Here is a 26,594-nt window from a genome sequence, read left to right as displayed (position 1 = left end):
GTATATTTCTTAATTCTGGCCATGAGTTCCTCCATACTTTTTGGCAATGTCTTTGCCAATAACTTTTGAAGCAGACAATCATCTTTTAGGCCATTCTTGAAAGACACGATCGCCACCTCTTGGTTACACTCGGGTATTTTGTTGAATACCTCATAATACCTTTTGGCATAAGCCTTAAGGCTTTCATCCTCATTGATTCTTAGAGCCATCAGGGAGTCCACCCTTAACGGTTGTAGTTTGTTCGTCACAAACCTGGCCACAAATATCTCGGCCAGACCCTCCCAGGTTTTCACTGTTCCTTTCGGCAACTTGTGAAACCAGTCCGATGCTATTTTCCCGAAGAATGAGGGAAATACCTTGCAAAGCAACGGCTCGTTCCCAGTGTATAGTGACATCGAGTTCAGGTATAAGCCGACGTGAAAATTCGGGTCCGACTTACCATTGTATATCTAGAACCTTGGCATATGAAACCTCTTCGGGGCTTCAAATTTGTCAAATTCTACCAAAAATGGTGTTTTCGGCTTAACCGGAGAAGTCACCTCAGCATCTTGTCGCTTCCTCTAGAGGTAATCCCTCAGATCCTCCTTGGTCCGTCCAAGAGCTCGGCTATCTCCCGATTTCAGCCTTTTTGGTGCACTACTTCCAGTGTCAATGTGAGTCATTTTGGACTTCCCTCCATTGGTCATATCGAAACTGAGTGCCTTCCCTTGAACATCCCGATGTTCTTTGGTGCAGTCTTCTTTGGTTCGACGTGTCTTTTGTGATTCCTATTTCCTCGATTCTCCATGCCCGACCTCCCGCAAAGGCTTGTGAGAATATCCCTTGGTTCCATCGTGCTGAGGGACTGCAGGAATCGTTTTCTGCCTCCTTTTCTAGGCACCTTTCTTGGCTATTGGAATCGACGTATCTTGTAATGGGAACGGTGGCTGTATGGCGTTGTTCTGCATCATGAAATTGACCACTATTTATAGGTCCGCCAATTTGTTTGCCATTCCTTTCTCCTCATCGTCCATCCGCAGGCATCTTTCTTTCCATACCTGGAGGTCGTCCTCGTTATAATACCCGCTTCGGTCCGTTTTCATTGGTACGTCGCCCTCCTAGCCGACGTCCTTTCCTCCTTGATTCATATCATGAGTCACGAGTCTCTTCGTTACAATTATCCTCCTCTGCGTTAAGGTCAACATGTTTCCCACTCCCAGTAGGGAAGTCGTCTCCAACCTTTTCTTTCTGTTCGTCGTTGGCCATCTATTCTCTTTCGTTCCCACAGACGGCGCCAAATTGTGTGTGTCAATTTCCGACCACACTGCCAATCAAGCATTCAGCTGGATAATACTGGCAGAATAGATTAAGCCCGAACGACCTGTCACAAAAAGAAGAGATTCCGGCGGTGGTTCGTCCACCCGGGGGCACTCCGATGATCAAGTCAGTTATCTCTCAAAGATAGCAAAAGTGCTTAACTCACTATTCAGAGCATAAAAGCATACATTAGACCCATAAGGGTGCCTCTCTTTTATAGCCAGTACTTACCTAATCCCAATAGAAGCCTAGCTTCAATGAATTTAGGATTACTACTAATCTTGGACTCCTAGTAAGATTGGGATAAACTCTCTAAGAGTCTTATTTTTATCTAAACTGAAATCCTCTCCCATTCTAAGACTCTTGTCCCTTATCCGCTTATCCCGTATTCCGGTTTCTTCGTAGATAACCTCAGCCTAACCGAGATTATCTCGGTGTCATGACCAAGACACGTGATACCTCGGCTGACACTTCGGTATTACCTCGGCCATGTATTGTCATTCAAAAATTATGTCCCCACAATAAATATAATCAAAGTGAGAGAATGGTGATTTGTCTCCATATCACTTTTTTTTTTTTATCAAGTTGGAAAAAATTAGTGCCCAATAATTAAGCGTTGTAGTAGGATGGATTGTTATTCTATATTTGCTTGTCAAATCTGTAAATTAAAATAAAATGTAACCCATAAATTTAACAATCCAAACAATAGAGGATTGCAACTTTCCGATGCACCAAAAAAATAAAAAAAAACAATAGAGGATTGAAGCTTGATAAACTTTTGGGAGCAATTAAAAAAAACTATGTTTGGTGGAGCTTTGTAATTATAATTTCACCCCTCCGCTTGCATGTATTGTTTGGATAGAGTTTTGAAAATGTAATTTCATCACATATTTCAAAACTCATTTCTCTTTTACGTTTGATAGATTCGTATATATTCTCTCTTTCATCTTCTCCATTATGAAAAGTAGAGGAGTTTTTTAATTTTAGATCTACTCGATTATCCTTCTGAATGTCCGGCCGGTTGATCGGAATAATTTTTTATTTTATTAATTTTTTTTGCAATTGTCAATAGCCAATCGGCACTGTTATTTGGAAAAAAAATTATATTTGTTTTTAATTTTTTTAAAATATAGAAATTATTTTTTTAGACCAAAATGAGAAATTATTTTTTTGAATTGAATGTTAAAAAGAGTTTGATTATGAATTTTGAATAGAATTTTCAATAGAGTTTTTGAGTTGTGTATTTAGTTATGAGTCATAAGTTTTTAAATTAAGTTTTGAAAACTTTTTTCAAAACTCATAACTAAACAATTTTTCTCATTTCATATGTCACATAAAAAATTCAAAACTTAATTCAATTTTTTTTTTAAAATTCATAACCAAACAAATTTTTTCTTTTCAAATTATAATTTCAAAACTCACAAACTTAAAATACAACTTTATTCTCAAATCATAATTCTAAAATTTTACCAAACACTACCTAAATTTTGCTTTTGTAATAAAATAAATTTTTAATTTTATAAATTTAAATTCTAAATTGAGTTATTTTATCCTAAATCATAAACTATTATTATTAAGTAAAATTGATGAAAAAAAAATTTAATCACTAAACTCAATATAAATGATCATAAAATGTCTAACATATTTTTTTAAATAAAATACCATTTTTTCTATTAATTTTATTTTTTAAAATAAACAATAATTTAAAATAAAAAATAAAAATTTCAAGATTTATTGTTACCGGAGTGAACGGAGTTTTTTCTTATAAATTTTCATAAACTTTTTTATTTTTATTTTTTTGTAGGCCCGACCCAAACCCGTTGGCGCCCGGTCGATGCCGAACCCTTGTACGATGATGTGTGCCCTCTCAAGTTCATAAGAACTCTGCAACAAGAAAGGGCCGATCTTTGGCTTGAAAACACAACCAAACAGAATCATAAAACCTTAGAAACGGCCATGCAAGCCCCAGACGAAGCACACGTTGGCATTTCATGCTACATCTCTCAGCTTCCCGGTTTTCGCGGAGTTCTTAAGCAAAGGTATATATGTAGTGTGTGTATATGAGCATGTCTGTGTTTTTTCGAGTCATTTGTAGCTTTATGTATCGCTTAATGATTCAATTACTCTTCCAATTCATGAGACTTTTTTAAAAATTTTTTGAAAGGAAGTTAATATGCAAATTTTAGAGTTTTTCATTGAATAAAAACGAGAAAAATTGTAGCCAATGTTTAATCTTTTAATATATCTTTCAGTTTGTTAGAAATTGAACTCAGGGGCTTGTGTTACAGTTGAATGATTCAGTTGGTAGTTCCAATTCATGGAAAATGTGTTCGTTTTGTTTATTTATTTAATTACACTTCATTTTATATTTCAGCTTAAACTTTGTTTTGCTTTCAGTGTATAAAATTGAGATCTTTTTTTATAGTCTAGGCGGGGAAAACTAGTAGGCAATGTGGGGTCTAGTCATCCATTTTTATCGAAACCGAACCAAAAACTACTATCACTAAGGGTTCATTTGCGAAGCGGCTTTTTGGCTAAAATATAAGATGAAAAAAATTAAATGTTTGAGAATGCCTTTTTGACTTTTTATAAAAGTACGTGTTAAAAAAATAGAGAGAAGGGAATGAATCTGACTTTTTTGTATAGGGTTTTGGCCCTTTTAATGACTTTTTGATTAAATTAGCCTATTGCCAAACGAGCCTTGAGCTCAGTTTTTGGTTTCTTTTTGATGTGTTGTAGTTCGTAAGTAAATGAAGTATTTAACATTGGCATTCAATTAATAGTTTCAAATCATGGAAATTCTGTATTTTTTTTTTTTTTTTTTTACAAATTATTATCTTATTTTTTTTTTCAGCTTATGCTCTGTTTGGATTCCCCATGAAAAAGTCTGAAATGAAAAGAAATTAATGCCTAAATTTGAGATTTTTGTATAGTACAGGCATGAGAAAATTGATAGGTCCAATAAACAAATCTTGATATGAGTAGTAGGTGATGTTGAGTTTAGTCTCTCCTTTTTCTATTTTTTGGGGAAACCAAACTGAAATATACATATTGGATCACAGAAATTGTGTTTGGTTTGTTTTCTTAGCTTCTAGTTTGTCAGCTGTTATACACAGGCAATTATAATTTTGTTTTGGTGTTTTTTGCAATCAATAGCATTACTTTCAACTGAAAAGATCAAATCAGTAGCTTTAAACTATTTATATATTTTATCGAATACGCTTCTTATATGTTACATCATTTTTTTCCCCTCCTAATTTTGTTCTTTATTCATGGAGTTTCATGTTTGTATTTGTAAATGATGTGCGTTCCAATGTACATGTTGTTTGTTTCAGTTTTGATTTTAGTATTTCAATTGGAATATTTGAAGACATTTGTTTTTTTGGGTTTAATTTTTGTGTAGGTATTCTGATTTCATTGTGAATGAAGTAGATTTGGATGGAAATGTTGTTCATTTAACTGACTTACAAGCTCTGCCAGAAGTAATTTCACTTCACTTAACAAATTTTCTCCTTGTGTCATCAATATTCACATACCCTATTATCATAATAATCTGACTCTTATTTGACAACTCAGATTGTGGAGGAAAAGGAAATAAAGATGCCTGATCAACTGAATAAAAGTTATGATACTGAACTTGAAGCATTTAAATCTCTTGCTGGTGATTCTGATGCTGATAGTCTCAAAGCTTTTATACATCAAATTAGTTCTGGTGTTAAAGATAGTCTCTCACCTATTGTCCTTTCTGCATGTTCTGATAAATCCCACAGGACGGTTAGTTTCTGAGTTTAAGTCAATTGGTTTATTTACTCTCATGTAAAGCTTATTTATTTATTTATTAGGGGCAAGGCTTTGTATTGTCAATCATTCATATTTATGTTTTTAGGTAATAAGTCAATCATTCATATTTATGTCTTTCAGGCAGTGCATACTTTTTTCAAGGATCATTTGAAATTCCTTGTTACCGACACAATAGATGGGCCAGACACCTCATCAAAATGCATTCGTGTGTGGTTCAATGCCGGAGGGAATAATGGAACAGGCAGAAACTCAGGAGGGAATAATGGCACAGGCAGAAACTCAAAGAAACGGAAAGATAGGGGCAGTAGGCCTTACGACAATAGAGGTTCAGATAATTGGGCTGACCATCTTGATAAGTTTCTTAGGTAATATTTACGTCGTGTTTGTGTTTTTGTTTTTTTTGGTCATAGTTGTTCTAATCATCTGTTGGACATAGATGTCTTTTCTGCTCACTGATCTGTTTGAAATATCAAGGAATCAAAGTAATTAGCTTTGCAATGACACAGTCTATGTATTACATAAATGCATCATCAACAGTGAGAATCATTTGATCAAAAAAGGAGAAGCCCGGTTAAGAAGAAAATGGTAGTAGCAAATTATATTGAAGTAAACAGAAAATGAGCATGCAACTGGAGTTGATAGTTCTTTGGCGCCCTCTCTTTCTGAGCAGTCCACATATTATTATTACTTAGTTAATGCAATCAACTTTATTCTGAATCTTTTGCTGCATGCTGCTTATTTTACGCACTTAAATGTGTCTTACATGGAGTATTATTGAGCCGTAATCCATGGAATAGTAGAATCTAAATTACAATAACATAATTAAGCTTATTTTAATAAGTTTTCCTTCTCAACATCTAGATTGATTCACATTTGGCCTGGATTAAAAGTCTGAAAGAAGGTTACTTATTACCTTTGGAGTGACTTGAGCATGTAATAGAGAAGCAGTTGTTAAACCTCTCAACAATTTTTGTCAATGGTGTGACATCTAATAGAATCATTCTTTTTCTTTTTCCCCATGAAAGCTTCTATAGATGACTTCCAATTATTACTTATAGTTATGGGTTAAGTGGTGTTGGTTACTCTTGGTCACATCTGAGAAAGCATCTGCCATTTCAGGTTCCATCTTTACAAGGAGAATAAGGATACCCAAGAGGCATTAGGACTGATTGGAAAGATGCTAGGCATTCAGGTATATTTGATTTAGCTATGCTGAAGTGAAGTGTCTTATATTCTGTTCACTCGCTGACGTGCAATGAAATAAAAGAGAATATATATATTTCCTTTTTTTCCCCTTTCTTTTTCATTTTTTCTTCTCAATGGGTTGTAGTCTTGTAATCATATTCTGTAACTAGAGATGATGCAGGGGTAGTGCTTTTTTTTTCTTTTTATATCTTTGCTTTTTTGAATTATGTATTTGTTGTGTAGAGCTAGCTATACATGTGGTGATAAGGGTTCTTAGATGCTATTGTGCTTGTCCACTATCTTGTTGTTAAGTTTTTTTAGTATCTTTGTCTGGCAGCCAAGGTCATTTGGATTTTCTGGTACAAAAGATAAGCGTGCTGTATCGACTCAAAGGGTAAATTGTTTTCATTTTTTTTTTAGTCTAGCTTACATGGTTCATTATTGTTAATTTATTTGTCAGCTACAACCTATTTATGGTTCAAATTGGAGTTGCTTCTGTTAGGAGTTCAGATGGAATTTTATTTTGGTTTTAATATAACTTACCTGACCAATATCGTTGACAAAATTACTGACCAACATTGTTGACAAAATTATGATGGACCACACGGTTAGGGGTTAGTCTTTTATTGGAACTTGAAGTTGAAAAAGTTACTGGGTTCCATAAAACCGTCAATCACAGCAATATCTATTGCTGTGTTGGCAAGAAGCCTCTACATGCCTACTACTTGACTTTGTATTGTGCAATGCAACGAATTGTTCTGTAAGTTAGTGATCTCTCTTTTGCTTATTAAGATGCTACCAGTGTTGAAAGAAATTCTCTTTCTTCTTTCTTTTTTTTTTTTGAAGAAAATGTGCAGAGTATATTGAAAAGTAGGTAAAGTAACAATTGGTTCAAGGAACAGCGACACCAAACTGAATGCTACATCTCATGGTAAAATTGCATGGTTTAATTCTTGGTATTTACAAAGTGGAAGCATTGTAACTATTCCTTTCTAGGCAAGTTTTCAGAGAAGCTAAACATCCAAATCATACTCAACATCAACTCATCTGCCACAAATTTCTTTTCATTCTTTTAGTAAAATTTGTCTCTTCAAGGTGCTGCATAGATATGATTTTGTTGTAAAGAGTTGTGATGATAGTTACCAGTCAAAGGTTGTAAAAGGATGAGTTACACTAGCATAGGTAGGAGGGAAAGAGATTTGAGAAGGTAGCGAAAGTGCTTTAGCTAGTTGGTTGACAAATGATTATCAGAATTCTGAATATGCAAGATGGGTTTTTTTGACCTATCATTAGGAAGTGCTTTATAGACTTTTTCAGGAAGTGAAGAAATTTAGCTGGGTACTCAGTTAAATTGATTTGAAGATAAACTACAGTATTTCATTTGTGTGCATATTTAAAGTTGCTGACTTTGGGTACACTATTTTGTGCTAAAATAACAGGTAACTGTTTTCAAGCAGCGTTCAAGTAGATTAGCTGCTCTTAATGAAAGGTTGATTGGTATCAAAGTTGGTGACTTTTGGTAAGTTATAGGAGTATAAAATTTCAATTCTTACTTTACCCGCCATTAAAACTTCTTGATGCATACGGATGTAATACTGTGTTGTTGTCCAGCCATGTCAAAGAAGGACTTCTTCTCGGGCAGCTCTATGGAAACCGATTTACAGTTACATTAAGGTAAGCGCATATGCCTTCACTTCTTTATGTCAAAAATTACTCGCTCAATACAACTTTTATTTTTTCTTTCATTGTTTAATATCTCATGGCATGTACTGACAGACTTGCATAACTTTGCAGGGGTGTTGAAGCAGATTCTGAAGACACCATCAAAGCATCTGCGGTTGCTTTAGGAAAGCATGGATTTATAAACTACTTTGGTTTACAAGTACTTTCCTGATCAATGTTATCTTGTTCTTTTTGTCTCAAAACCTTCCCCTGTTTACTCTCTCTCTCTCTCACGTTGTCTTTCAGTTAAAATATTTTATTTGCTAGAATGAATGTTTAAACCAACATTTCTAAGATAGAAAAGCAATTCCTTAAGATTTCCTAAACTATTTTAAGACTAAACTAATGGATGATTCTTGTATTTGCAAGTTTTATTCAGAGTAACTTTGGATGCGATCAATATCCTAGTCAAACCTAGTACCAGTTCAGAATATCTGTACATTGGTATGGGTGGAATCCCATTCTATCAAGCCAACTCCTGTTTCCACTCAATTTTCATTACAAAGATATATCATGTCAGGATCTGTTGTGCAAACCGAATCATGCCAACATTATAGAATCAAGAAAATCTTTTTCCTGGAAGTAAGGAGGATTTAATCTGTCTCTGGTCGTCTCGGCTGGGGGACATGTGTCCTGTTTATTTAAAGCAATGCCTGGCAACTTCTTGAGCTTTTTGATCTCTTTTTTTGAGTGAAAACTTCTTGATCTCTGAGTCATGAGCATCTATAGTTTCTAATGATATGAGACACTGTTTTAATAAGCTTTTAACTAGATTCTATATTCAGCTTTTGACTTTTTTACTAGCTGTAAGAAATAATGTATAGAGAAAGAGAGAGAATAAATTGTATGTATTATTATTGATTGATATATTGTTATATTAATTACAATGATTCATGATTCCTATATATAGAAGAGGGTGAGTGTGTAGTAGGTAAGGAGTAGGTGAAGTGGAGGTGGTAGTGGTGTAGTGGGTTAGGTTTAGTGGAGTAGGTGAGGTGGTAGTGGTGTAGTGGGTTAGGTTTAAGTGGAGGTGGTAGTGGTGTAGTGGGTTAGGTTTAGTGGAGTAGGTGAGGTGGTAGTGGTGTAGTGGGTTAGGTTTAGTGGAGTAGGTTTAAGTGGGTGAAGTAGGTGGAGAGTAGGTGGATTTTAACAGCCCCCCGCAAACTCAAGGGGGATAGGAACTAACCAACTTGAGTTTGGAGAGAGTAACAAAATAAGAAAATACATAAAAATAAAAGAGGATAGGTGACACTGTATGGTCGTGTCAGACCATTGGTGAAGACACTGGATGGTGGTGTCATAACGTTGTAGAGGACACTGTATGGGGGTGTCATAACGTTGTAGAGGACACTGTATGGTGGTGTCATAACGGTGTAGAGGACACTGGATGGCGGTGTCAGACCGATGTAGAAGACAGTTTATGGGGTCATGTCGGACCGTTGTAGCAGATAATGCTGTGACAGTTGTTGTGACAGTTTACGGAATCTTGCTGGACCCTTGTAGAAACTAACCGGAATCAATGTCGGGACAGTTTACAGAGTCTTGTCGGACCCATAAAGGAGCTAACCGGAATCAATATCGGGACAGTTTTACAGAGTCTTGTCGGACCCATAAAGGAGCTAACCGGAATCAATGTCAGGACAGTTTACAGAGTCTTGTCGGACCCATGAAGGAGCTAACCGGAATCAATGTCGGGACAGTTTACAGAGTCTTGTCGGACCCTTAAAAAGTCGCACCCTCAAAAGGTGTGCCCAATCTTTCAAAAAGGCGTGCCATCAAAAGGCGCGCCCACTTCATCAAAAGACGTGCCCGACAGAAAGCGTCGAGCCATCAAAAGGGGCGCCGGACACGCGGCGATGCACGTGATTGACAGAGCGCGTGTCAGCCTCGTCGTCTCTGTCTTTATAAACCAAAGCGAAGTCTGAGGCTTGGAAGCATAACAAACCAGTTGAAACCTCTTCGTTCTCTGTAACATTCTGTAACCAACCCTTCTCTGAAACACTCAGCAACCCAAAAACATGGCTTCTTCTTCCCGTTCAGCTACCCAGAACATAGCCTCTTCTTCCCGTGGTCTGCTCACTCTCTTTCCCGACCTCAACGAGTCAACAAGAGAGATAACTGGTGCGGTGGCCTGTGAACCTCAACCAAACACCTCTGGTTTTGCTCCGTTGAACTTTCCGATGCGGTCGGTGGAGCAAAAAATGGCAGTGCAAACGGATATTGAAGCTAATCAGTATACATTGAAGTCCTGTGTTGAAACTATGACTGCGGTCACAAACTTGTCGCACCGGCTGCAGAGTAGGACAAATGAGGTGCAGCAGTTAAACACCCAACTGGCTCTGCTCCAACGCATGTATAAGGATGCGCGAGCAGAGATAAGTGTGCTAAAGGCGGAAAACAAGGAGCTGAAGCGGAAGGCCAGTTTTATGTTCCGATTTGGAGGGCCGCCATATGCTGCAGTGGAGGAGCAGGGAGTAGTGATCATGCCCAGTGGAGTGGGAAACACGGAGGCAACACCGGCAAGGGCCGCCCAAGACGGTGGCAAGAAGAAAAGACCGGCGGAATAGGCGAGAAGAAAAATCCCATTGTTCCGATTTGTGTTGGTTGTGTTTTGTTTTGTTTTGTGTTTTTTTTATTTTTATTTTTTTTTATTTTATTTTTTTTATGGTGTAAAATGCTGATCGGGGTTGATCCCCGGCATGAAGAAATGACAAGTTTGTAAAATGTTGTTTTTTTTTTTTTGTTTTTTGTTTTTTTTGTTTTTGTTTTGGGAGTGTTTTGTTGAAAAAATAAAAATAAAATGAAAGAAAACAAGGGAGAAAGAAAATAGATAAAAAATATTTATAGATGGATTATATGAAAAACATCAGTGCGATTGTTTCAAAATAAAGTGGGGTATTTAAAAAAGAGGAAAAGTGACTTGGAAAAAATAAATAAAAATAAGTGATTTTTGAAATCAAATGGAGGAGAGAGAGGGACAAACCCATGTGATAAAGTGGAGAGAGAGTCGGTGAGTGGGGTGTAAAAGGTGAAGGAGAAATGATGGATTGAAAATGGTTTGGGTCAAAAGTGGACACTGTTAGTGGGGAACATGAGTGCATTGATTATTTGATATAATAATAATAATAATAAAAATAAAAAGTTAGAACAGTTGGAGAGAATGAGTGGAGTATGGTAAGGGTTTCATCCAAAGCCAAAATTCTTGCAGCGAATCACTTCGCAAATCCTAGCATGAGCTTTTTCTCTTTCCAGGCTTATTCATGAATTTCCTGGTGATTTCAAGAGCCTCTGGTGGCATTGTGGCAGAGAACACCCCAACCTGGATTTTGGGTGGCAGCAACTGGAAAATATCATAGATCTGATTTTTAAAAACCTCGTGACAGCATTTCATCAGCTTCATCCAAGACAAACATTTTGATGTAAACAGGGCGAAGTGATTGTCTCCGCAACATGTCAAACACACGACCAGGAGTACCAACAACAACATGAACCCCACTGGAGAGAATGCGCTGATCTTCGCGCACACTAGTCCCTCCAACACAAGCATGAACCTTCACACTTTGCTGGGCAAGTTCAAGAGTGGGTGGAAGAACCAAAGCTTGGCACTCAACCAAGCTATAATCTAACTGCTGCAGAATTCCAGAGCAGAATGTTGCAGTGTTTCCAGTTCCAGACTGTCTCGTCATATGAGGTGAAGAATTCTTCTCCATCAGCCTCACACATGACTACAGTTGCACAAATCTTTGTTGATTTTATCAGCGGAATAGGTTGAGGTCCGGCGGGCGGCTAAGGTGAGGTTGCCGCCCGCCGGGGAAGCGAAAATATTAGGTTTTAAACCAGCTCTGATACCATGTAACAAATAATGTATAGAGAAAGAGAGAGAATAAATTGTATGTATTATTATTGATTGATATATTGTTATATTGATTACAATGATTCATGATTCCTATATATAGAAGAGGGTGAGTGTGTAGTAGGTAAGGAGTAGGTGAAGTGGAGGTGGTAGTGGTGTAGTGGGTTAGGTTTAGTGGAGTAGGTGAGGTGGTAGTGGTGTAGTGGGTTAGGTTTAAGTGGAGGTGGTAGTGGTGTAGTGGGTTAGGTTTAGTGGAGTAGGTGAGGTGGTAGTGGTGTAGTGGGTTAGGTTTAGTGGAGTAGGTTTAAGTGGGTGAAGTAGGTGGAGAGTAGGTGGATTTTAACACTAGCTTTTAAAATTTTGATTTTTGGTAAAAAAGTCAAAAACCCACACTAAGTCACAAAAAGCCCCCAAAAAAGGTAAAATTGAATATTGATTGAAAAAATCCTCAAAAAACTAAATCCTCTCCTAAAGCTTATAAAAATCTGGTGATATTGTTTTCTTGTTACAAAAATTAACTTGTCGAGTGTATGCATATGGCTTCAGCGATTTGGAAGTGGTTCAGTGCCAACTCACCTTATTGGCGCTACACTACTTAGAGGAGAGTGGAAAGCTGCAGTGAGCATGATTCTTGATCCAAGAGAAGGGGATATCCTTTTATTGTTTCTATATGCTGTGAAGAGAATCCCTTTTTTAGATCCTTCTAGGGAATGGTCTGTTGCATCTGGGTCTGATGTATCATTAGAATGATGGGATTATGTTTCCTTAACTTAAATCTTGGAATACAGAAGGATTCCGTAAGAATGGTACGTGAATATTATAAAGAAAGTAATGATATTGATGGGACCTTGAAGCAATTGCCTCGTTATATGGTGGCTGAAAGGGCTATAGTAAGTTCCCAACTCTGGATGTCTCAGCATTTATTCTCCTTTTTTCTTTTCCCCTTCTTTTGTTAATGGTATATGCTTCCATATTTCTATCCTTGTCTTATTTTTTTAGGTTACATGCCTAACACTCACTTTTCAATCCATCTCAGCTGCAGTGTTTGAAGAAATGTCCTGGAAACTACTTACAAGCTCTAAAGGCTATACCTAGGACTCTTAGAATGATGTAAGTGGTCAGCTCAGCAATAATGTGAAGGGCTGTTTAATAGCCCTTTTAAGTGCTTAGATTTGAATATTTCAATGGTTTCTCCATTATTTGTTTATGGCATTGGTAACACATATTTTGTTACCACTTAAAATATGAAATTTATTCCAAAATAATCAGAAATTCATGTAAAGAGACTCAATTTTTAGCCTATATTTAAACAGGCGCAGTGGAAAGTATTTTTAGGTTAAATCTGGGTAACGATTTTTTCCTCTAACATGGTTAGCAACTCGAAGTTACCAGTGGGACTAATTACTAAATGTTTAGTTCCTCAAACAGCGCATAATTCAAATTTTGCAAAAGTGCATCTCTGTTAGACTGTTTAATATTTTGTCATAACATATGTTTGTCTAGGTCATATGTCACCCTAAAAGAACCACTATGTTTCATTCATGTGAGCTAGTGTGTGTGTGTGTTTAATGTGTATAGAGCCTGCGATTGAACTATTGGGGGCCATCTACATAAATCTTGATTGGCCATCCTGTTTTATCGAGGAATATGCGTTAGATGAACTAATTTGCAATTATTCTTTCCACAACCCCAACCATGCTCCCTCTGGGTTTTTCCTCTCATACAACTTAATTTTCAATTTTCTTTTTACTACTCTGTTAGCTGTAGTCTTTTGACATCATTTCACTTGCCATCAACAAGTTGGTGAAGTTTAGAGAAAATGATATTTATTTTTTAAAGTTATGAAATTTGAATGCCATTGGTATTTATTATCAAGTTGAGCAGTTCATGTATATGTATTTTGTAAGTATGTAAACTTTTTGAACTTCTTGTTTTCAATGTCGTAAAGAGTTCAAGAATGAATAATTATTTTTAGGTGTATGCACTTTTAAAGTAAAAAACTAAACCATCTTCCGTACAGATATTACGAAATACTTGCAAACATTCTGTGTGTCAAAACTGACCAGCAGATTCAACCTTGGCCCTTGGGTACCTAATTTGTTGTCCCAACTTGGAATTTTGAAACATTTCCAGAATAAAGTGCTATTATCGCTTTGTTCCCATTTTTTAAAGATCTTCAATTTTGTACTCTTTAGAATCTTCTTGATGCTCTTTCTTCAATAAAAATTTATTTATCAAAAAAAAGTGCTATTATGGCTGGTATTGCATACCCGCAAGTAGCCCCTGTGATGTTGTTGATGAGATTAAACTATGAGTAGGTTATATGTGAGAAATAAATTCTTTAGCCTGGTCTTTATAAGACCTTTTCTGAAATTTTTTTGGTATACAAAAGTATGAAAGAAAAAGACTATCTATCCTTATTAAGAACCATGCACGATAATTCCCTGGAATTAAAAATGTTTAGTTGGCTGCTCATGCTCCCTCTAACCAAGAAAGTAAATACTACGGGGGTAGAGAAAGGAGAAGTAATTAGTTGCTGAGAGGAATTAGTGTGATTTGGGAACTTCAATAAGATGTTGGTTTTCAAATTTTACAATGTAGTCAATTTTCTATACTGCAGGTATGTGCATAGTTACCAAAGCTACTTGTGGAACCATGCCGCAAGTATGAGAGTGCAAAAAAATGGTATTTAGACTGCACAGTTTTACTTAGTAAATTTATGGATTATTTCATTTATATGATACATATGTAATTTTGTAAATAGTTATCATTATCAGATCCTTATTTGCATTATTTGAGGTTGCCTGTGCCATTCTGTTTTTACTTCTATACGGCATACTTGCAGGAATTGACCAAGTTGTGTTGGGAGATTTGGTATATTGTAAGGGAGAATCTACTGAAAAAGTAACAGGAATCAGTAGTTCTGAATGTGAAGGTGATAGCTGTAATGATACATATGAGTGTAGCCAACTAGATGAAATCTCTGAAACAGTTCTCCCTGAAGAAAAAAGCAACTCCGTGAAGGTCTGGTACTTTAATTTTCTGAGCTATATATCCTGGGCTCATTCATAAACTCCAACCTAATAATGCTTGCATATTGCTTATCCTAATTGGCTTGCATATTGCTTATCCTAATTGAGTGCAACTTAGATACTTTCTCATTCAGATCAAATATGGTTGAAATTCTTTCAGCAGTCTGTTGCATGATTTATATGAGATGTTTGATTAGGCAAGTTCATGATAATGAGATTTTTTTTTGCTTCTTCATTGTCTACTTAAATTATATCACTTATTGAATAACATATATGCCACAGAGTTGAGGCTTCTTTCAAGTTGAGTGGTGGGAAGGATCATCCCTTCTTTTAAGGGATTTGAATTTGTAAAGGATCTGTATTCCTTCCTTTGTATATGGGAGTTGGTGCCCCTCTTTCGAATTTAATGATATCTTTGCTTATTTGAATCATGCTATACTACTACATAAAGGTTTCATTACCGAATCCAAAACAACTCAGGATAATAGCCTATTATTTTTGTATTCTAAGGCTGTATTATAACCAAATAATGGTGGGTTTAGGGATGTCAAGGGAAGAATGGCGGGTTTAGGGTTTAGGGATGGAAACAAGGGTAAAAACTAGGGTTTGTAAATCAATGGATGTCAAGTCTTTGGTTCAGATTTTAAAGTGCTGCAAACAGATTAAATTAAGAAATTTGTCAAATAGGAGAAGTAAATAGAGAGAAATAAGAACCTATTTGAGATCAATGCCCAAACTTTTAGAAGAGCTCCACACTTGTTTTGAACTAAGAAAAAATAGTGAACTCTAACCAAAACAGACACTAAAGTAAAAACTTCATGCAAACATGACTTTTTTGGCTAATTATAATCAATGATAAGAAATAAAACACTTGCAACCAAACAAGCAGCCCTAATGGATAAAATCACTTAAATACCCCTAGACTAAAAACTAATGACTTGTGAACATGTTTTTTGCCTTGTTCCTGCTTCAGTATGGTTATGCATTGAGACGAGTGATAATTATCTACCTAGCAACTGTTAAGCTGTACAGGCAGCTGTATTCTTGTTTTATATGATAAGTTATATATCTAGGGAATGTTGGGCTATATACCTATTAATGAGTATTCAAATCTAACTCATTCTACTCCACTTAAATTCAATCTCGTTACATCTATTTATCTTCTACTTTGCAAAAGAAATTTAAGTATGATAAGACATCCTTGCTTATACTTCCATCTACCAACCTCTGTCATATATCCTTTTGACAGAAAATGAGAACTATTTGGCTTTTTATAAGTTTGAGAATATTAAGTTAGTCTCTACCTTCTGGGCAGGCTATAGATGAAGATGATTTAGTCGCTGGAAATTATACAACTGAGGATGTTGTCCTTCCTCTGCCTGGGTAAGTTTCAGCACCAGTTTTCTGTAATTTTGTACTGTAGTTTTGTTTTGGTTTCTGCTCTAACATTTAGCTTTACTGCAGTTCAAGGGTAATCTATCCGTCAAATGATATTGGCAAAGTTTATCATGATTTAGCAAAAAAGGTTTAGTATTTCACACCCCCCCCCCCCCCCCCCCCCCCCGCGCGGAAGGTTGCTGAATGCCTCACTGCCTTCCTTTTATTTTATATTTGAATTTCTGTTTTTTTATTTATTTGATTCTTGTGAGGTGATGTGGTATTTGTGGAGCTTTGGGCCAAACCACAACTAGGGAGGGATTAACATTTGTGATATAGGCCTAAGTAGCTTGTCTTGAGGTTGGGCTTTGAAATTAACCTGAGATTTGGCTGTTTAATTTCCTCAATGACCTATGCCCCTGCTGTGTGTGGCCTTGATGGATAAATCAAGTAAAACTAGTATCTGGAGGAGTTTTCAAGTTGGGCTTTCCAACTCCAAGAGTACTTGCCATGAGAGAAGGGTGTTCATAAATTGATGAAGGAGGTAGCCCATTTGTCAGAAGTATGAGAGGGTGATGTAGGACGAGTAGGGATTACTTTCCTACAAGTAGTGAGCCCGGGTTAAGTATACTGGTAGCAACAACAATAGGTCAGTATACTGGCAGCAACAACAATAGACTTATGGGGTGATTTGGTGAGATTTTGTAGCTGCAAAAGTATTTAAAAGAATAGGAGTTTAAGGCTTTGTAAAATGATAGGGTTTTGGGAATGAAAACACAAGTGTTTAGGGGATGTTGGATGGTTGTTTTAAGCACTGTGAACAGTAACCTTACTAAATGGAAGGGGGGAGAGAGAGAGAGATGCTTCACCCTCACAAGAGATAGGCCAATTACACAAACACAATCTCATATTTTCATAATATTTGCTTCTCTCGAATCATTGAGATTACAGATATATTTATAGGTTAAAGACTCCTAATTCTATAAGGACTATAGTTCAAATTTAGAAATTAAAAATATTTAGCAACTACTAATATTCTTGACCAACTATGACTTCCAATTCTACTTCAATCAGAATAAGAAACTTTAATAACTTCTAATTTTACTTCAATATCAAAATAGGAAACTTGGACTTTTGACCACTAAGATTATTTTAAACATAATAAAACCTATGGGCGACCCCTACACCCCATGTCCAACAATTATGGGAATTACCATTATACCCTTAATGACTAAAACCTACTATAATGGCATGAAACTCAAAATTATTCCAAATTTTTAATTTTTGATGTCCTAAATGTGCTTCATGTGAAATTCCAGATTTGCTCTTTTTTTTCTTTCGATGATCTTTCATCAGAGGGTGGATACCTAGATGCTTTAAATTTTAAGTGGCTTGAATTCCATATCTGTTGAGAATTTGATATAACTTCACTATTTTAGGTTTTCAATTTTTTGTTTTTAAATGACCATATTACCTTTTTTTCAAAAAAATAAATAAATATAGTTTTTTGGTACCACATTGATTGGCATGCTGTGTTTGTGCAGCATTTAGATACAGAGAAAAAAGGTGTAAGAAATAATGTATAGAGAAAGAGAGAGAGAATAAATTGTATGTATTATTATTGATTGATATATTTGTAATTGTTGAATTATTGAATGCTACAATGATTCCTATATATAGAAGAGTAGGTGGTAGTAGGTGGTAGATGGAGTAGGTAAAGTGGAGGTGGTAGGTGGAGTAGGTGAAGTGGAGGTGGTAGTGGTGTAGTGGGTTTAGTGGAGTAGGTGAGGTGGTAGTGGTGTAGTGGGTTAGGTTTAGTGGAGTAGGTGAGGTGGTAGTGGTGTAGTGGGTTAGGTTTAGTGGCTGAAGTAGGTGATAGGTTTTAACAGCCCCCCGCAAACTCAAGGGGGATAGGAACTAACCAACTTGAGTTTGGAGAGAGTAACAAAACAAGAAAATACATAAAAAATAAAAGAGGATAGGAGACACTGAATGGTCGTGTCAGACCGTTGTAGAAGACCGATGTAGAAGACACTGGCTCGTGTCGGACCGATGTAGAAGACAGTTTATGGGGTCATGTCGGACCGTTGTAGAAGACAGTTTACGGAGTCTTGCTGGACCCTTGTAGAAACTAACCGGAATCAATGTCGGGACAGTTTACAGAGTCTTGTCGGACCCATAAAGGAGCTAACCGGAATCAATGAAGCTCCAATCCTTTCAAGTGGTTACTTCCATCTTTATCCTACTGCCTATCATTCCCCTGATTATTGGTGACCTGAACTCTGATAGACAGTCCCTTCTGGACTTTGCTTCTGCTGTTCCGCATATCCGAAAACTCAACTGGAATTCTAACATCTCTGTCTGCAGCTCTTGGGTCGGTATCACCTGCAAAGATGATAAAACAAGAGTGATTGCCATCCGTCTACCCGGTGTTGGACTATCAGATCTCATCCCTTTTTTTTTTTTTTTTTTTTTTTGGGTCAAACTCTCCATCGCTCTTCCTCATTTAAGACCGCCCACTGAATTTGGCGGTTTTCGTTTGCCCATTGTCTTGTTTGTCCAGGTAATAAAGTCTATTCTACTCTATATTAAACAGTGCAACTACCTAGAATGTTTTTTATTTTTTATTTTCAAAACACCCTCTCTTAATTGATAGGCAAAAGGTTGGACCTTTCTTTTACTTTCCAGACCTCTCTTTTCCTTTCTTTTTCTTTTAATATTTTTCTCCACTGCCTTTTGTCTTTCCAATACAACCACTCTCTTTACACCACCCACGTGATGCTGAGAGAGAGAAGAGTTTTACTACTTTGTTTATTTATTTATTTATTATTATTTTTTTTATCTCTTTTTTTCAAAAAAAAAAAAAAAAACAAAAAAACATCATCTCTCCCACCAAAACAACTTCTTTCTAACCCACCAGCGCACCTGCTTTTCTTTTTAATATATTCTTATTATTCTTATTCTTATTATTATTATTAAAAAAACAAAAAAATACATAAAAAATAAAAGAGGATAGGAGACACTGTATGGTCGTGTCAGACCGTTGTAGAAGACCGATGTAGAAGACACTGGCTCGTGTCGGACCGATGTAGAAGACAGTTTATGGGGTCATGTCGGACCGTTGTAGAAGACAGTTTACGGAGTCTTGCTGGACCCTTGTAGAAACTAACCGGAATCAATGTCGGGACAGTTTACAGAGTCTTGTCGGACCCATAAAGGAGCTAACCGGAATCAATGAAGCTCCAATCCTTTCAAGTGGTTACTTCCATCTTTATCCTACTGCCTATCATTCCCCTGATTATTGGTGACCTGAACTCTGATAGACAGTCCCTTCTGGACTTTGCTTCTGCTGTTCCGCATATCCGAAAACTCAACTGGAATTCTAACATCTCTGTCTGCAGCTCTTGGGTCGGTATCACCTGCAAAGATGATAAAACAAGAGTGATTGCCATCCGTCTACCCGGTGTTGGACTATCAGATCTCATCCCTTTTTTTTTTTTTTTTTTTTTTTGGGTCAAACTCTCCATCGCTCTTCCTCATTTAAGACCGCCCACTGAATTTGGCGGTTTTCGTTTGCCCATTGTCTTGTTTGTCCAGGTAATAAAGTCTATTCTACTCTATATTAAACAGTGCAACTACCTAGAATGTTTTTTATTTTTTATTTTCAAAACACCCTCTCTTAATTGATAGGCAAAAGGTTGGACCTTTCTTTTACTTTCCAGACCTCTCTTTTCCTTTCTTTTTCTTTTAATATTTTTCTCCACTGCCTTTTGTCTTTCCAATACAACCACTCTCTTTACACCACCCACGTGATGCTGAGAGAGAGAAGAGTTTTACTACTTTGTTTATTTATTTATTTATTATTATTTTTTTTTTATCTCTTTTTTTCAAAAAAAAAAAAAAAAACAAAAAAACATCATCTCTCCCACCAAAACAACTTCTTTCTAACCCACCAGCGCACCTGCTTTTCTTTTTAATATATTCTTATTATTCTTATTCTTATTATTATTATTAAAAAAATAAAAAAATACATAAAAAATAAAAGAGGATAGGAGACACTGTATGGTCGTGTCAGACCGTTGTAGAAGACCGATGTAGAAGACACTGGCTCGTGTCGGACCGATGTAGAAGACAGTTTATGGGGTCATGTCGGACCGTTGTAGAAGACAGTTTACGGAGTCTTGCTGGACCCTTGTAGAAACTAACCGGAATCAATGTCGGGACAGTTTACAGAGTCTTGTCGGACCCATAAAGGAGCTAACCGGAATCAATGTAGGGACAGTTTACAGAGTCTTGTCGGACCCATGAAGGAGCTAACCGGAATCAATGTCGGGACAGTTTACAGAGTCTTGTCGGACCCATGAAGGAGCTAACCGGAATCAATGTCGGGACAGTTTACAGAGTCTTGTCGGACCCTTAAAAAGTCGCACCCTCAAAAGGTGTGCCTAATTTTTCAAAAAAGGCGTGCCATCAAAAGGCGTGCCCAATCCATAAAAAGGCGTGCCATCAAAAGGCGTGCCCAATCCATAAAAAGACGTGCCATCAAAAGGCGAGCCCAAGTCATAAAAAGATGTGCCGGACATGATGGCGAGGCACGTGAGTGCCTTGACTGGCGCGCCCGTTTGTCGTCTGGCGTCAAGTGGCGCGCGATACGCGTGGCTGCCTCGCTATTTAACCAAGGTTGATGCTGAGGCTGAGGCAGACAAAAAAACTTCTGAAAATCCTCTGAAAACAACTCTTCCTTTGCTGAGAAAGAAACTCTGTAATACTCTGTAACCAACCCGTCTCTGAAACACTCAGCAACATGGCCTCTTCTTCCCGTCCAGCTACCCAGAACATGGCCTTCTCTTCCCGTGGTCTGCTCACGCTCTTTCCAGAACTGAACGAGTCCACAAGAGAAATAACTGGTGCGGTGGCCAGTGAACCTCAACCAAACACCACTGGTTTTGCTCCGTTGAACTTTCCGATGCGGTCGGTGGAGCAAAAAATGGCGGTGCAGTCGGATGTGGAGGCCAATCAGTATACCTTGAAGTCATGTGTGGAAACCATGACTGCAGTTACAAATTTGTCGAACCGGCTGCAGAGTAGGACAAATGAGGTGCAGCAGTTAAACGCCCAACTGGCTCTGCTCCAACGCATGTATAAGGATGCGCGAGCAGAGATAAGTGTGCTAAAGACGGAAAACAAGGAGCTGAAGCGGAAGGCCAGTTTTATGTTCCGATTTGGAGGGCCGCCATATGCTGCAGTGGAGGAGCAGGGAGTAGTGATCATGCCCAGTGGAGTGGGAAACACGGAGGCAACACCGGCAAGGGCCGCCCAAGATGGTGGCAAGAAGAAAAGACCGGCGGAATAGGCGAGAAGAAAAATCCCACTGTTCCGATTTGTGTTGGTTGTGTTTTGTTTTGTTTTGTGTTTTTTTATTTTTATTTATTTTTATTTTTATTTTTTTTTTATGGTGTAAAATGCTGATCGGGGTTGATCCCCGGCATGAAGAAATGACAAGTTTGTAAAATGTTGTTGTTGTTTTTTTTTTTTTTTTTTTTTGTTTTTTTTTTTTTTTTTGTTTTTGTTTTGGGAGTGTTTTGTTGAAAAAATAAAAATAAAATGAAAGAAAACAAGGGAGAAAGAAAATAGATAAAAAATATTTATAGATGGATTATATGAAAAACATCAGTGCGATTGTTTCAAAATAAAGTGGGGTATTTAAAAAAGAGGAAAAGTGACTTGGAAAAAATAAATAAAAATAAGTGATTTTTGAAATCAAATGGAGGAGAGAGAGGGACAAACCCATGTGATAAAGTGGAGAGAGAGTCGGTGAGTGGGGTGCAAAAGGTGAAGGAGAAATGATGGATTGAAAATGGTTTGGGTCAAAAGTGGACACTGTTAGTGGGGAACATGAGTGCATTGATTATTTGATATAATAATAATAATAATAAAAATAAAAAGTTAGAACAGTTGGAGAGAATGAGTGGAGTATGGTAAGGGTTTCATCCAAAGCCAAAATTCCTGCAGCGAATCACTTCGCAAATCCTAGCATGAGCTTTTTCTCTTTCCAGGCTTATTCATGAATTTCCTGGTGATTTCAAGAGCCTCTGGTGGCATTGTGGCAGAGAACACCCCAACCTGGATTTTGGGTGGCAGCAACTGAGAACACCCCAACCTGGATTTTGGGTGGCAGCAACTGGAAAATATCATAGATCTGATTTTTAAAAACCTCGTGACAGCATTTCATCAGCTTCATCCAAGACAAACATTTTGATGTAAACAGGCCGAAGTGATTGTCTCCGCAACATGTCAAACACACGACCAGGAGTACCAACAACAACATGAACCCCACTGGAGAGAATGCGCTGATCTTCGCGCACACTAGTCCCTCCAACACAAGCATGAACCTTCACACTTTGCTGGGCAAGTTCAAGAGTGGGTGGAAGAACCAAAGCTTGGCACTCAACCAAGCTATAATCTAGCTGCTGCAGAATTCCAGAGCAGAATGTTGCAGTGTTTCCAGTTCCAGACTGTCTCGTCATATGAGGTGAAGAATTCTTCTCCATCAGCCTCACACATGACTACAGTTGCACAAATCTTTGTTGATTTTATCAGCGGAATAGGTTGAGGTCCGGCGGGCGGCTAAGGTGAGGTTGCCGCCCGCCGGGGAAGCGAAAATACTAGGTTTTAAACCAGCTCTGATACCATGTAAGAAATAATGTATAGAGAAAGAGAGAGAGAATAAATTGTATGTATTATTATTGATTGATATATTTGTAATTGTTGAATTATTGAATGCTACAATGATTCCTATATATAGAAGAGTAGGTGGTAGTAGGTGGTAGATGGAGTAGGTAAAGTGGAGGTGGTAGGTGGAGTAGGTGAAGTGGAGGTGGTAGTGGTGTAGTGGGTTTAGTGGAGTAGGTGAGGTGGTAGTGGTGTAGTGGGTTAGGTTTAGTGGAGTAGGTGAGGTGGTAGTGGTGTAGTGGGTTAGGTTTAGTGGCTGAAGTAGGTGATAGGTTTTAACAAAAGGTGGTCATCATGTTTATAACAATTGAAGGTACAATGTAGTTTGCACCAAAATACTGGGCAAAGCCATGACATAATAGGTCTAAACTTTCAAGCATGATGCTGGGCTAGAAATTAATTATTTCATGAATTATTTATTGCTAGTCCTGACATTATTTGCCTCTAATAGATTAAGATCAAACCTTAAATATAAATTGGAGGAACTGTGCAGGCTCCAGAATGTTGCCATGTTCCATGGAATTTAGTAGACACATACTACAGTAGGGGAACACTATTAGATAGAACTATGGACTGATGATCTATGAAGCACGAACACATCCCTAGGGGGACATACGCATATCCAACATGTGCCAGTTATGTTCTAGGGTTATTTTGCTTCTTTTTTCAAATTAACAAATAAAAAATCTTCCCAAATCCTGCAGCGTCTGATGTTCTTATCCTGTTTCTCTTTTCTCTATTTCTTGTTAATCAGGATGCTATTAGCTTGACAGAGAGTGTACATAGTGTCAAGTGAGTCACTGTAACTTCCTGGGATCTCCTTTGGATCACTTCCCACCTCTCTCTCTCTCTCTCTCTCTCTCTCTCTCCGTGTGGAGTATTAAATTTAGTGGGTTCTCTGCATGTATGTTTTGTTAGGGAATTCTCAATAACCAATATGACTGGAGGTTATAGGCGGGTATTTCAGAAACTGAAGGACTTCGAATGGTATGCTGAATTTCAAATCACATCATCTATCTTATTTGGGACATGTTTGGTCTGAACATAAAATGTAGTTTTGTTATTTTCTTTTTGTTGTGGCAGGGAAATACTCAGGTATACAGATGGAAACATACCACTGGCGGAGACAGATTTGGACATTATTGCCAAGTCAAAACCCGCAACTCTGGTGACAAAAGAGGACTCAACCGATGGAAATGAAGATGTAAAACATCCTTCAAACTGCATGAATCAACGGGGGGGCTCCGAAAATGATACATCTTTTTCAACATATAATAACGAGGCCAAAGATGTCAGAGTAGAGGTGCCACAACAGCTGTCTGCAGATCACTCAAATGCTGAGGAAGTGAAGACAGCTCTCAAGTTGAGCTTTACTCTTCCGGCTTCTTGTTATGCAACTATGGCCATAAGGGAGCTGCTTAAAACGTCAACTTCTGTACGTGTTTACTATGAAAGCTTACTTTGTGGATACTTTTGTTTCATTTCCAAAAAAAGGGCCTATCCAAGTTTCTCAGTCGAATCTGAGAAGATGATCCCAAAAAGCTTTTACTTAAAACGGGATCTTCTATTGACTTGCTGGAGTGTACATTAGGCCTATCAATGGATCAGATTATTGAGTTACTGGAGTGTATACTCATTTTTATTTATTTTTTGAATGCTATGCAGGTTGCATTTCACAAAACCTTGAACCAGTAAAATCAGTGCTTGTAGGAATATGAAGATTTTGTTTCGAGAGAAAGTAGTCTCTTGTAAAACAAGACGGAGTCAATGGGCAAAACAGGTACATTGTTCTCCCTTGAGATCTTTGGGCCTGTTTGATTGTGTTTTCATATATATATATATTTTGTATTTTCATTTTCTAGAAAATACATAAAACTTGTTGGGCTAATTGTTTTTGAAAATTATGTTAGGAAAAGTTTTCTAAAAATAATCCACTTTTTAAGAAACACCAAAAAGTTGTTTTTCTGATTTTTGAAAATTGTTCACACACAAATGAAAATGATATTAAAACAATAGACATTATCAAAAATATTATTTTATTCCCCAAAACAGACCCCCATTTTGTAAGAAACACTTGTGTTCTTCAGATTTTTAAAATTGCTTTTGCACAAAAATGAAAATGATACAAAAAAACACGAAAACCACAAAAAACAAAAATAAATAAATTCACTACATCAATACCAAATGTAAAACCACACCAAACGTGGTGTTAGTTTTTCAAAGCTTAGGTCTCGTTTGGGAACATACTTTTTTAGTAACTTTTTGACTTTTTAGTTAAAATGTGATGTAATAAAACTAGTATGTTTGAAATGATTTTTTGATTTTTTACGAAAAGATGTGCAAAAAGTACAGGGAAAAGAGAATCTTTGACTTTTTTATATGAGTTAGTTTTTTGATTTTTTGATTTTTTTAATGACTTTTTGACTAAAAAATTCACTTGCCAAATGAGGCCTAAGTATTGCATATCTAAAAAGGGAAAATAAACTTTTTGGTTTTTGATTTTTGATTTTGTGAATGAATTGTTGAATATCATTTAGAATGTATGTTAATAGGATTCAATGCATATGCAGGTTGTATTTTAGTGAGACATTAAATCTCAGAGGTGGTTGTTTTTCTTGGAAATTTTGGAGACAACAAACAAATGGCTTTTTGTAGTAATTGATGGGAAGATAGACAGAGGTAGTTGACCCCTTTTTCTATTTTATGACTTTCTGTACACTTGAGATTCTCTTCTCAAAGCATATTTTCCAACTCTTATCCTAAATTTGTTTTAGTTTATTTTGGTATATGATATGTGAAAACATATATATTGGAACTCTATCCTAAATTTAAATATTAGAAACAGAACATTTTAATGCTGCAGAGTATAGAAGAAGATTACAAAACAGTTCTCTAATGTAGCCTATGATGAAACTTTTTTTTAATTTTTTTTTTTTTATTGGTCATTTTAAATTGCAATTCTGGAAGGGTCTTCCTCTGTGGTTTGTTGGTTTGAAGTCTGGTATTGATTGTATTTTCCAAAACCTTAAATTCCTGGGTTCCTAATGTTAATTTGTCACACATTTACAAGGTGGTTGAGAATATTTGCTCATCCCAACATTGATAATAAATTTTTTTTTTGGGTAACTGTTCTAGGGTCATTTAGGCCCACCTCAATGAAGTGGGGTAATTTTATTTACATACCACAAATTCTTTCAGTACACACTACTTACTCTGTTCACACCACACAAATTAAAGCTTTTAATTTTATCTCAATAAACACCATCAATTTTTAAATAATATTAAACTACCTTCATCTTCTCCAACTAACCCTAACCCTAACCCTAACCCTAACCCTTGCTCCCAAAACCCTAACTCTTACCACCATTGTCGTTAGCCGCCACCCCTTTCGATCTTAGCCCCTTTCCAACCTCTCCTCCCTCCCGTCGTTGCCCCTACTCTCTCTAGCTCTCATCTTTTTTTCCTTCTAAACAAATGATATTAAACTCTAAATCTTTAATATGTGGTGGCTCCAATTGCGAGTTACAATGGTGGTGGCATTGATCGTGAGTTGCAGCAATGGCAACAACCTGTGTTGTAGCGGTGGTGCGAGCTTC

General features: G+C 36.9%; 1 protein-coding gene across 5 annotated transcripts; it reads left to right on the top strand.

The window, feature by feature from the left end:
- Nucleotides 1–3,081: 3,081 nt before the first annotated feature.
- LOC114291924 (Pseudouridine synthase family protein) lies at nucleotides 3,082–25,885 on the top strand. 5 transcript variants are annotated; one of them, XM_082869961.1, is made up of 21 exons: nucleotides 3,082–3,335; nucleotides 4,700–4,778; nucleotides 4,873–5,070; nucleotides 5,218–5,462; nucleotides 6,217–6,289; nucleotides 6,620–6,676; nucleotides 7,722–7,801; nucleotides 7,894–7,956; nucleotides 8,077–8,164; nucleotides 12,404–12,507; nucleotides 12,645–12,747; nucleotides 12,894–12,967; nucleotides 14,478–14,542; nucleotides 14,703–14,881; nucleotides 16,205–16,272; nucleotides 16,354–16,414; nucleotides 23,753–23,790; nucleotides 23,917–23,985; nucleotides 24,082–24,433; nucleotides 24,664–24,778; nucleotides 25,569–25,885. In XM_082869961.1, the coding sequence occupies exons 1-20, from the start codon at nucleotides 3,253–3,255 to the stop codon at nucleotides 24,691–24,693; spliced, it is 2,109 nt and encodes a 702-aa protein (XP_082726087.1). In that variant the 5' UTR covers nucleotides 3,082–3,252; the 3' UTR covers nucleotides 24,694–24,778; nucleotides 25,569–25,885. The 5 variants fall into 5 exon arrangements, with proteins under 5 accessions (XP_082726087.1, XP_082726090.1, XP_082726088.1 ...); XM_082869964.1 differs by having other exon boundaries at nucleotides 24,054–24,433; XM_082869962.1 differs by lacking the exon at nucleotides 12,404–12,507 and having other exon boundaries at nucleotides 12,646–12,747.
- Nucleotides 25,886–26,594: the final 709 nt, after the last annotated feature.

This window comes from Camellia sinensis, chromosome 5 (genome assembly GCF_055761805.1).
Source record: "Camellia sinensis isolate YWXY chromosome 5, ASM5576180v1, whole genome shotgun sequence".
Classification (NCBI taxonomy): Eukaryota; Viridiplantae; Streptophyta; class Magnoliopsida; order Ericales; family Theaceae; genus Camellia; species Camellia sinensis.
The sequence above is the reverse complement of the archived record's forward strand: the minus strand, read 5'-3'. Positions and strand labels throughout refer to the sequence as shown.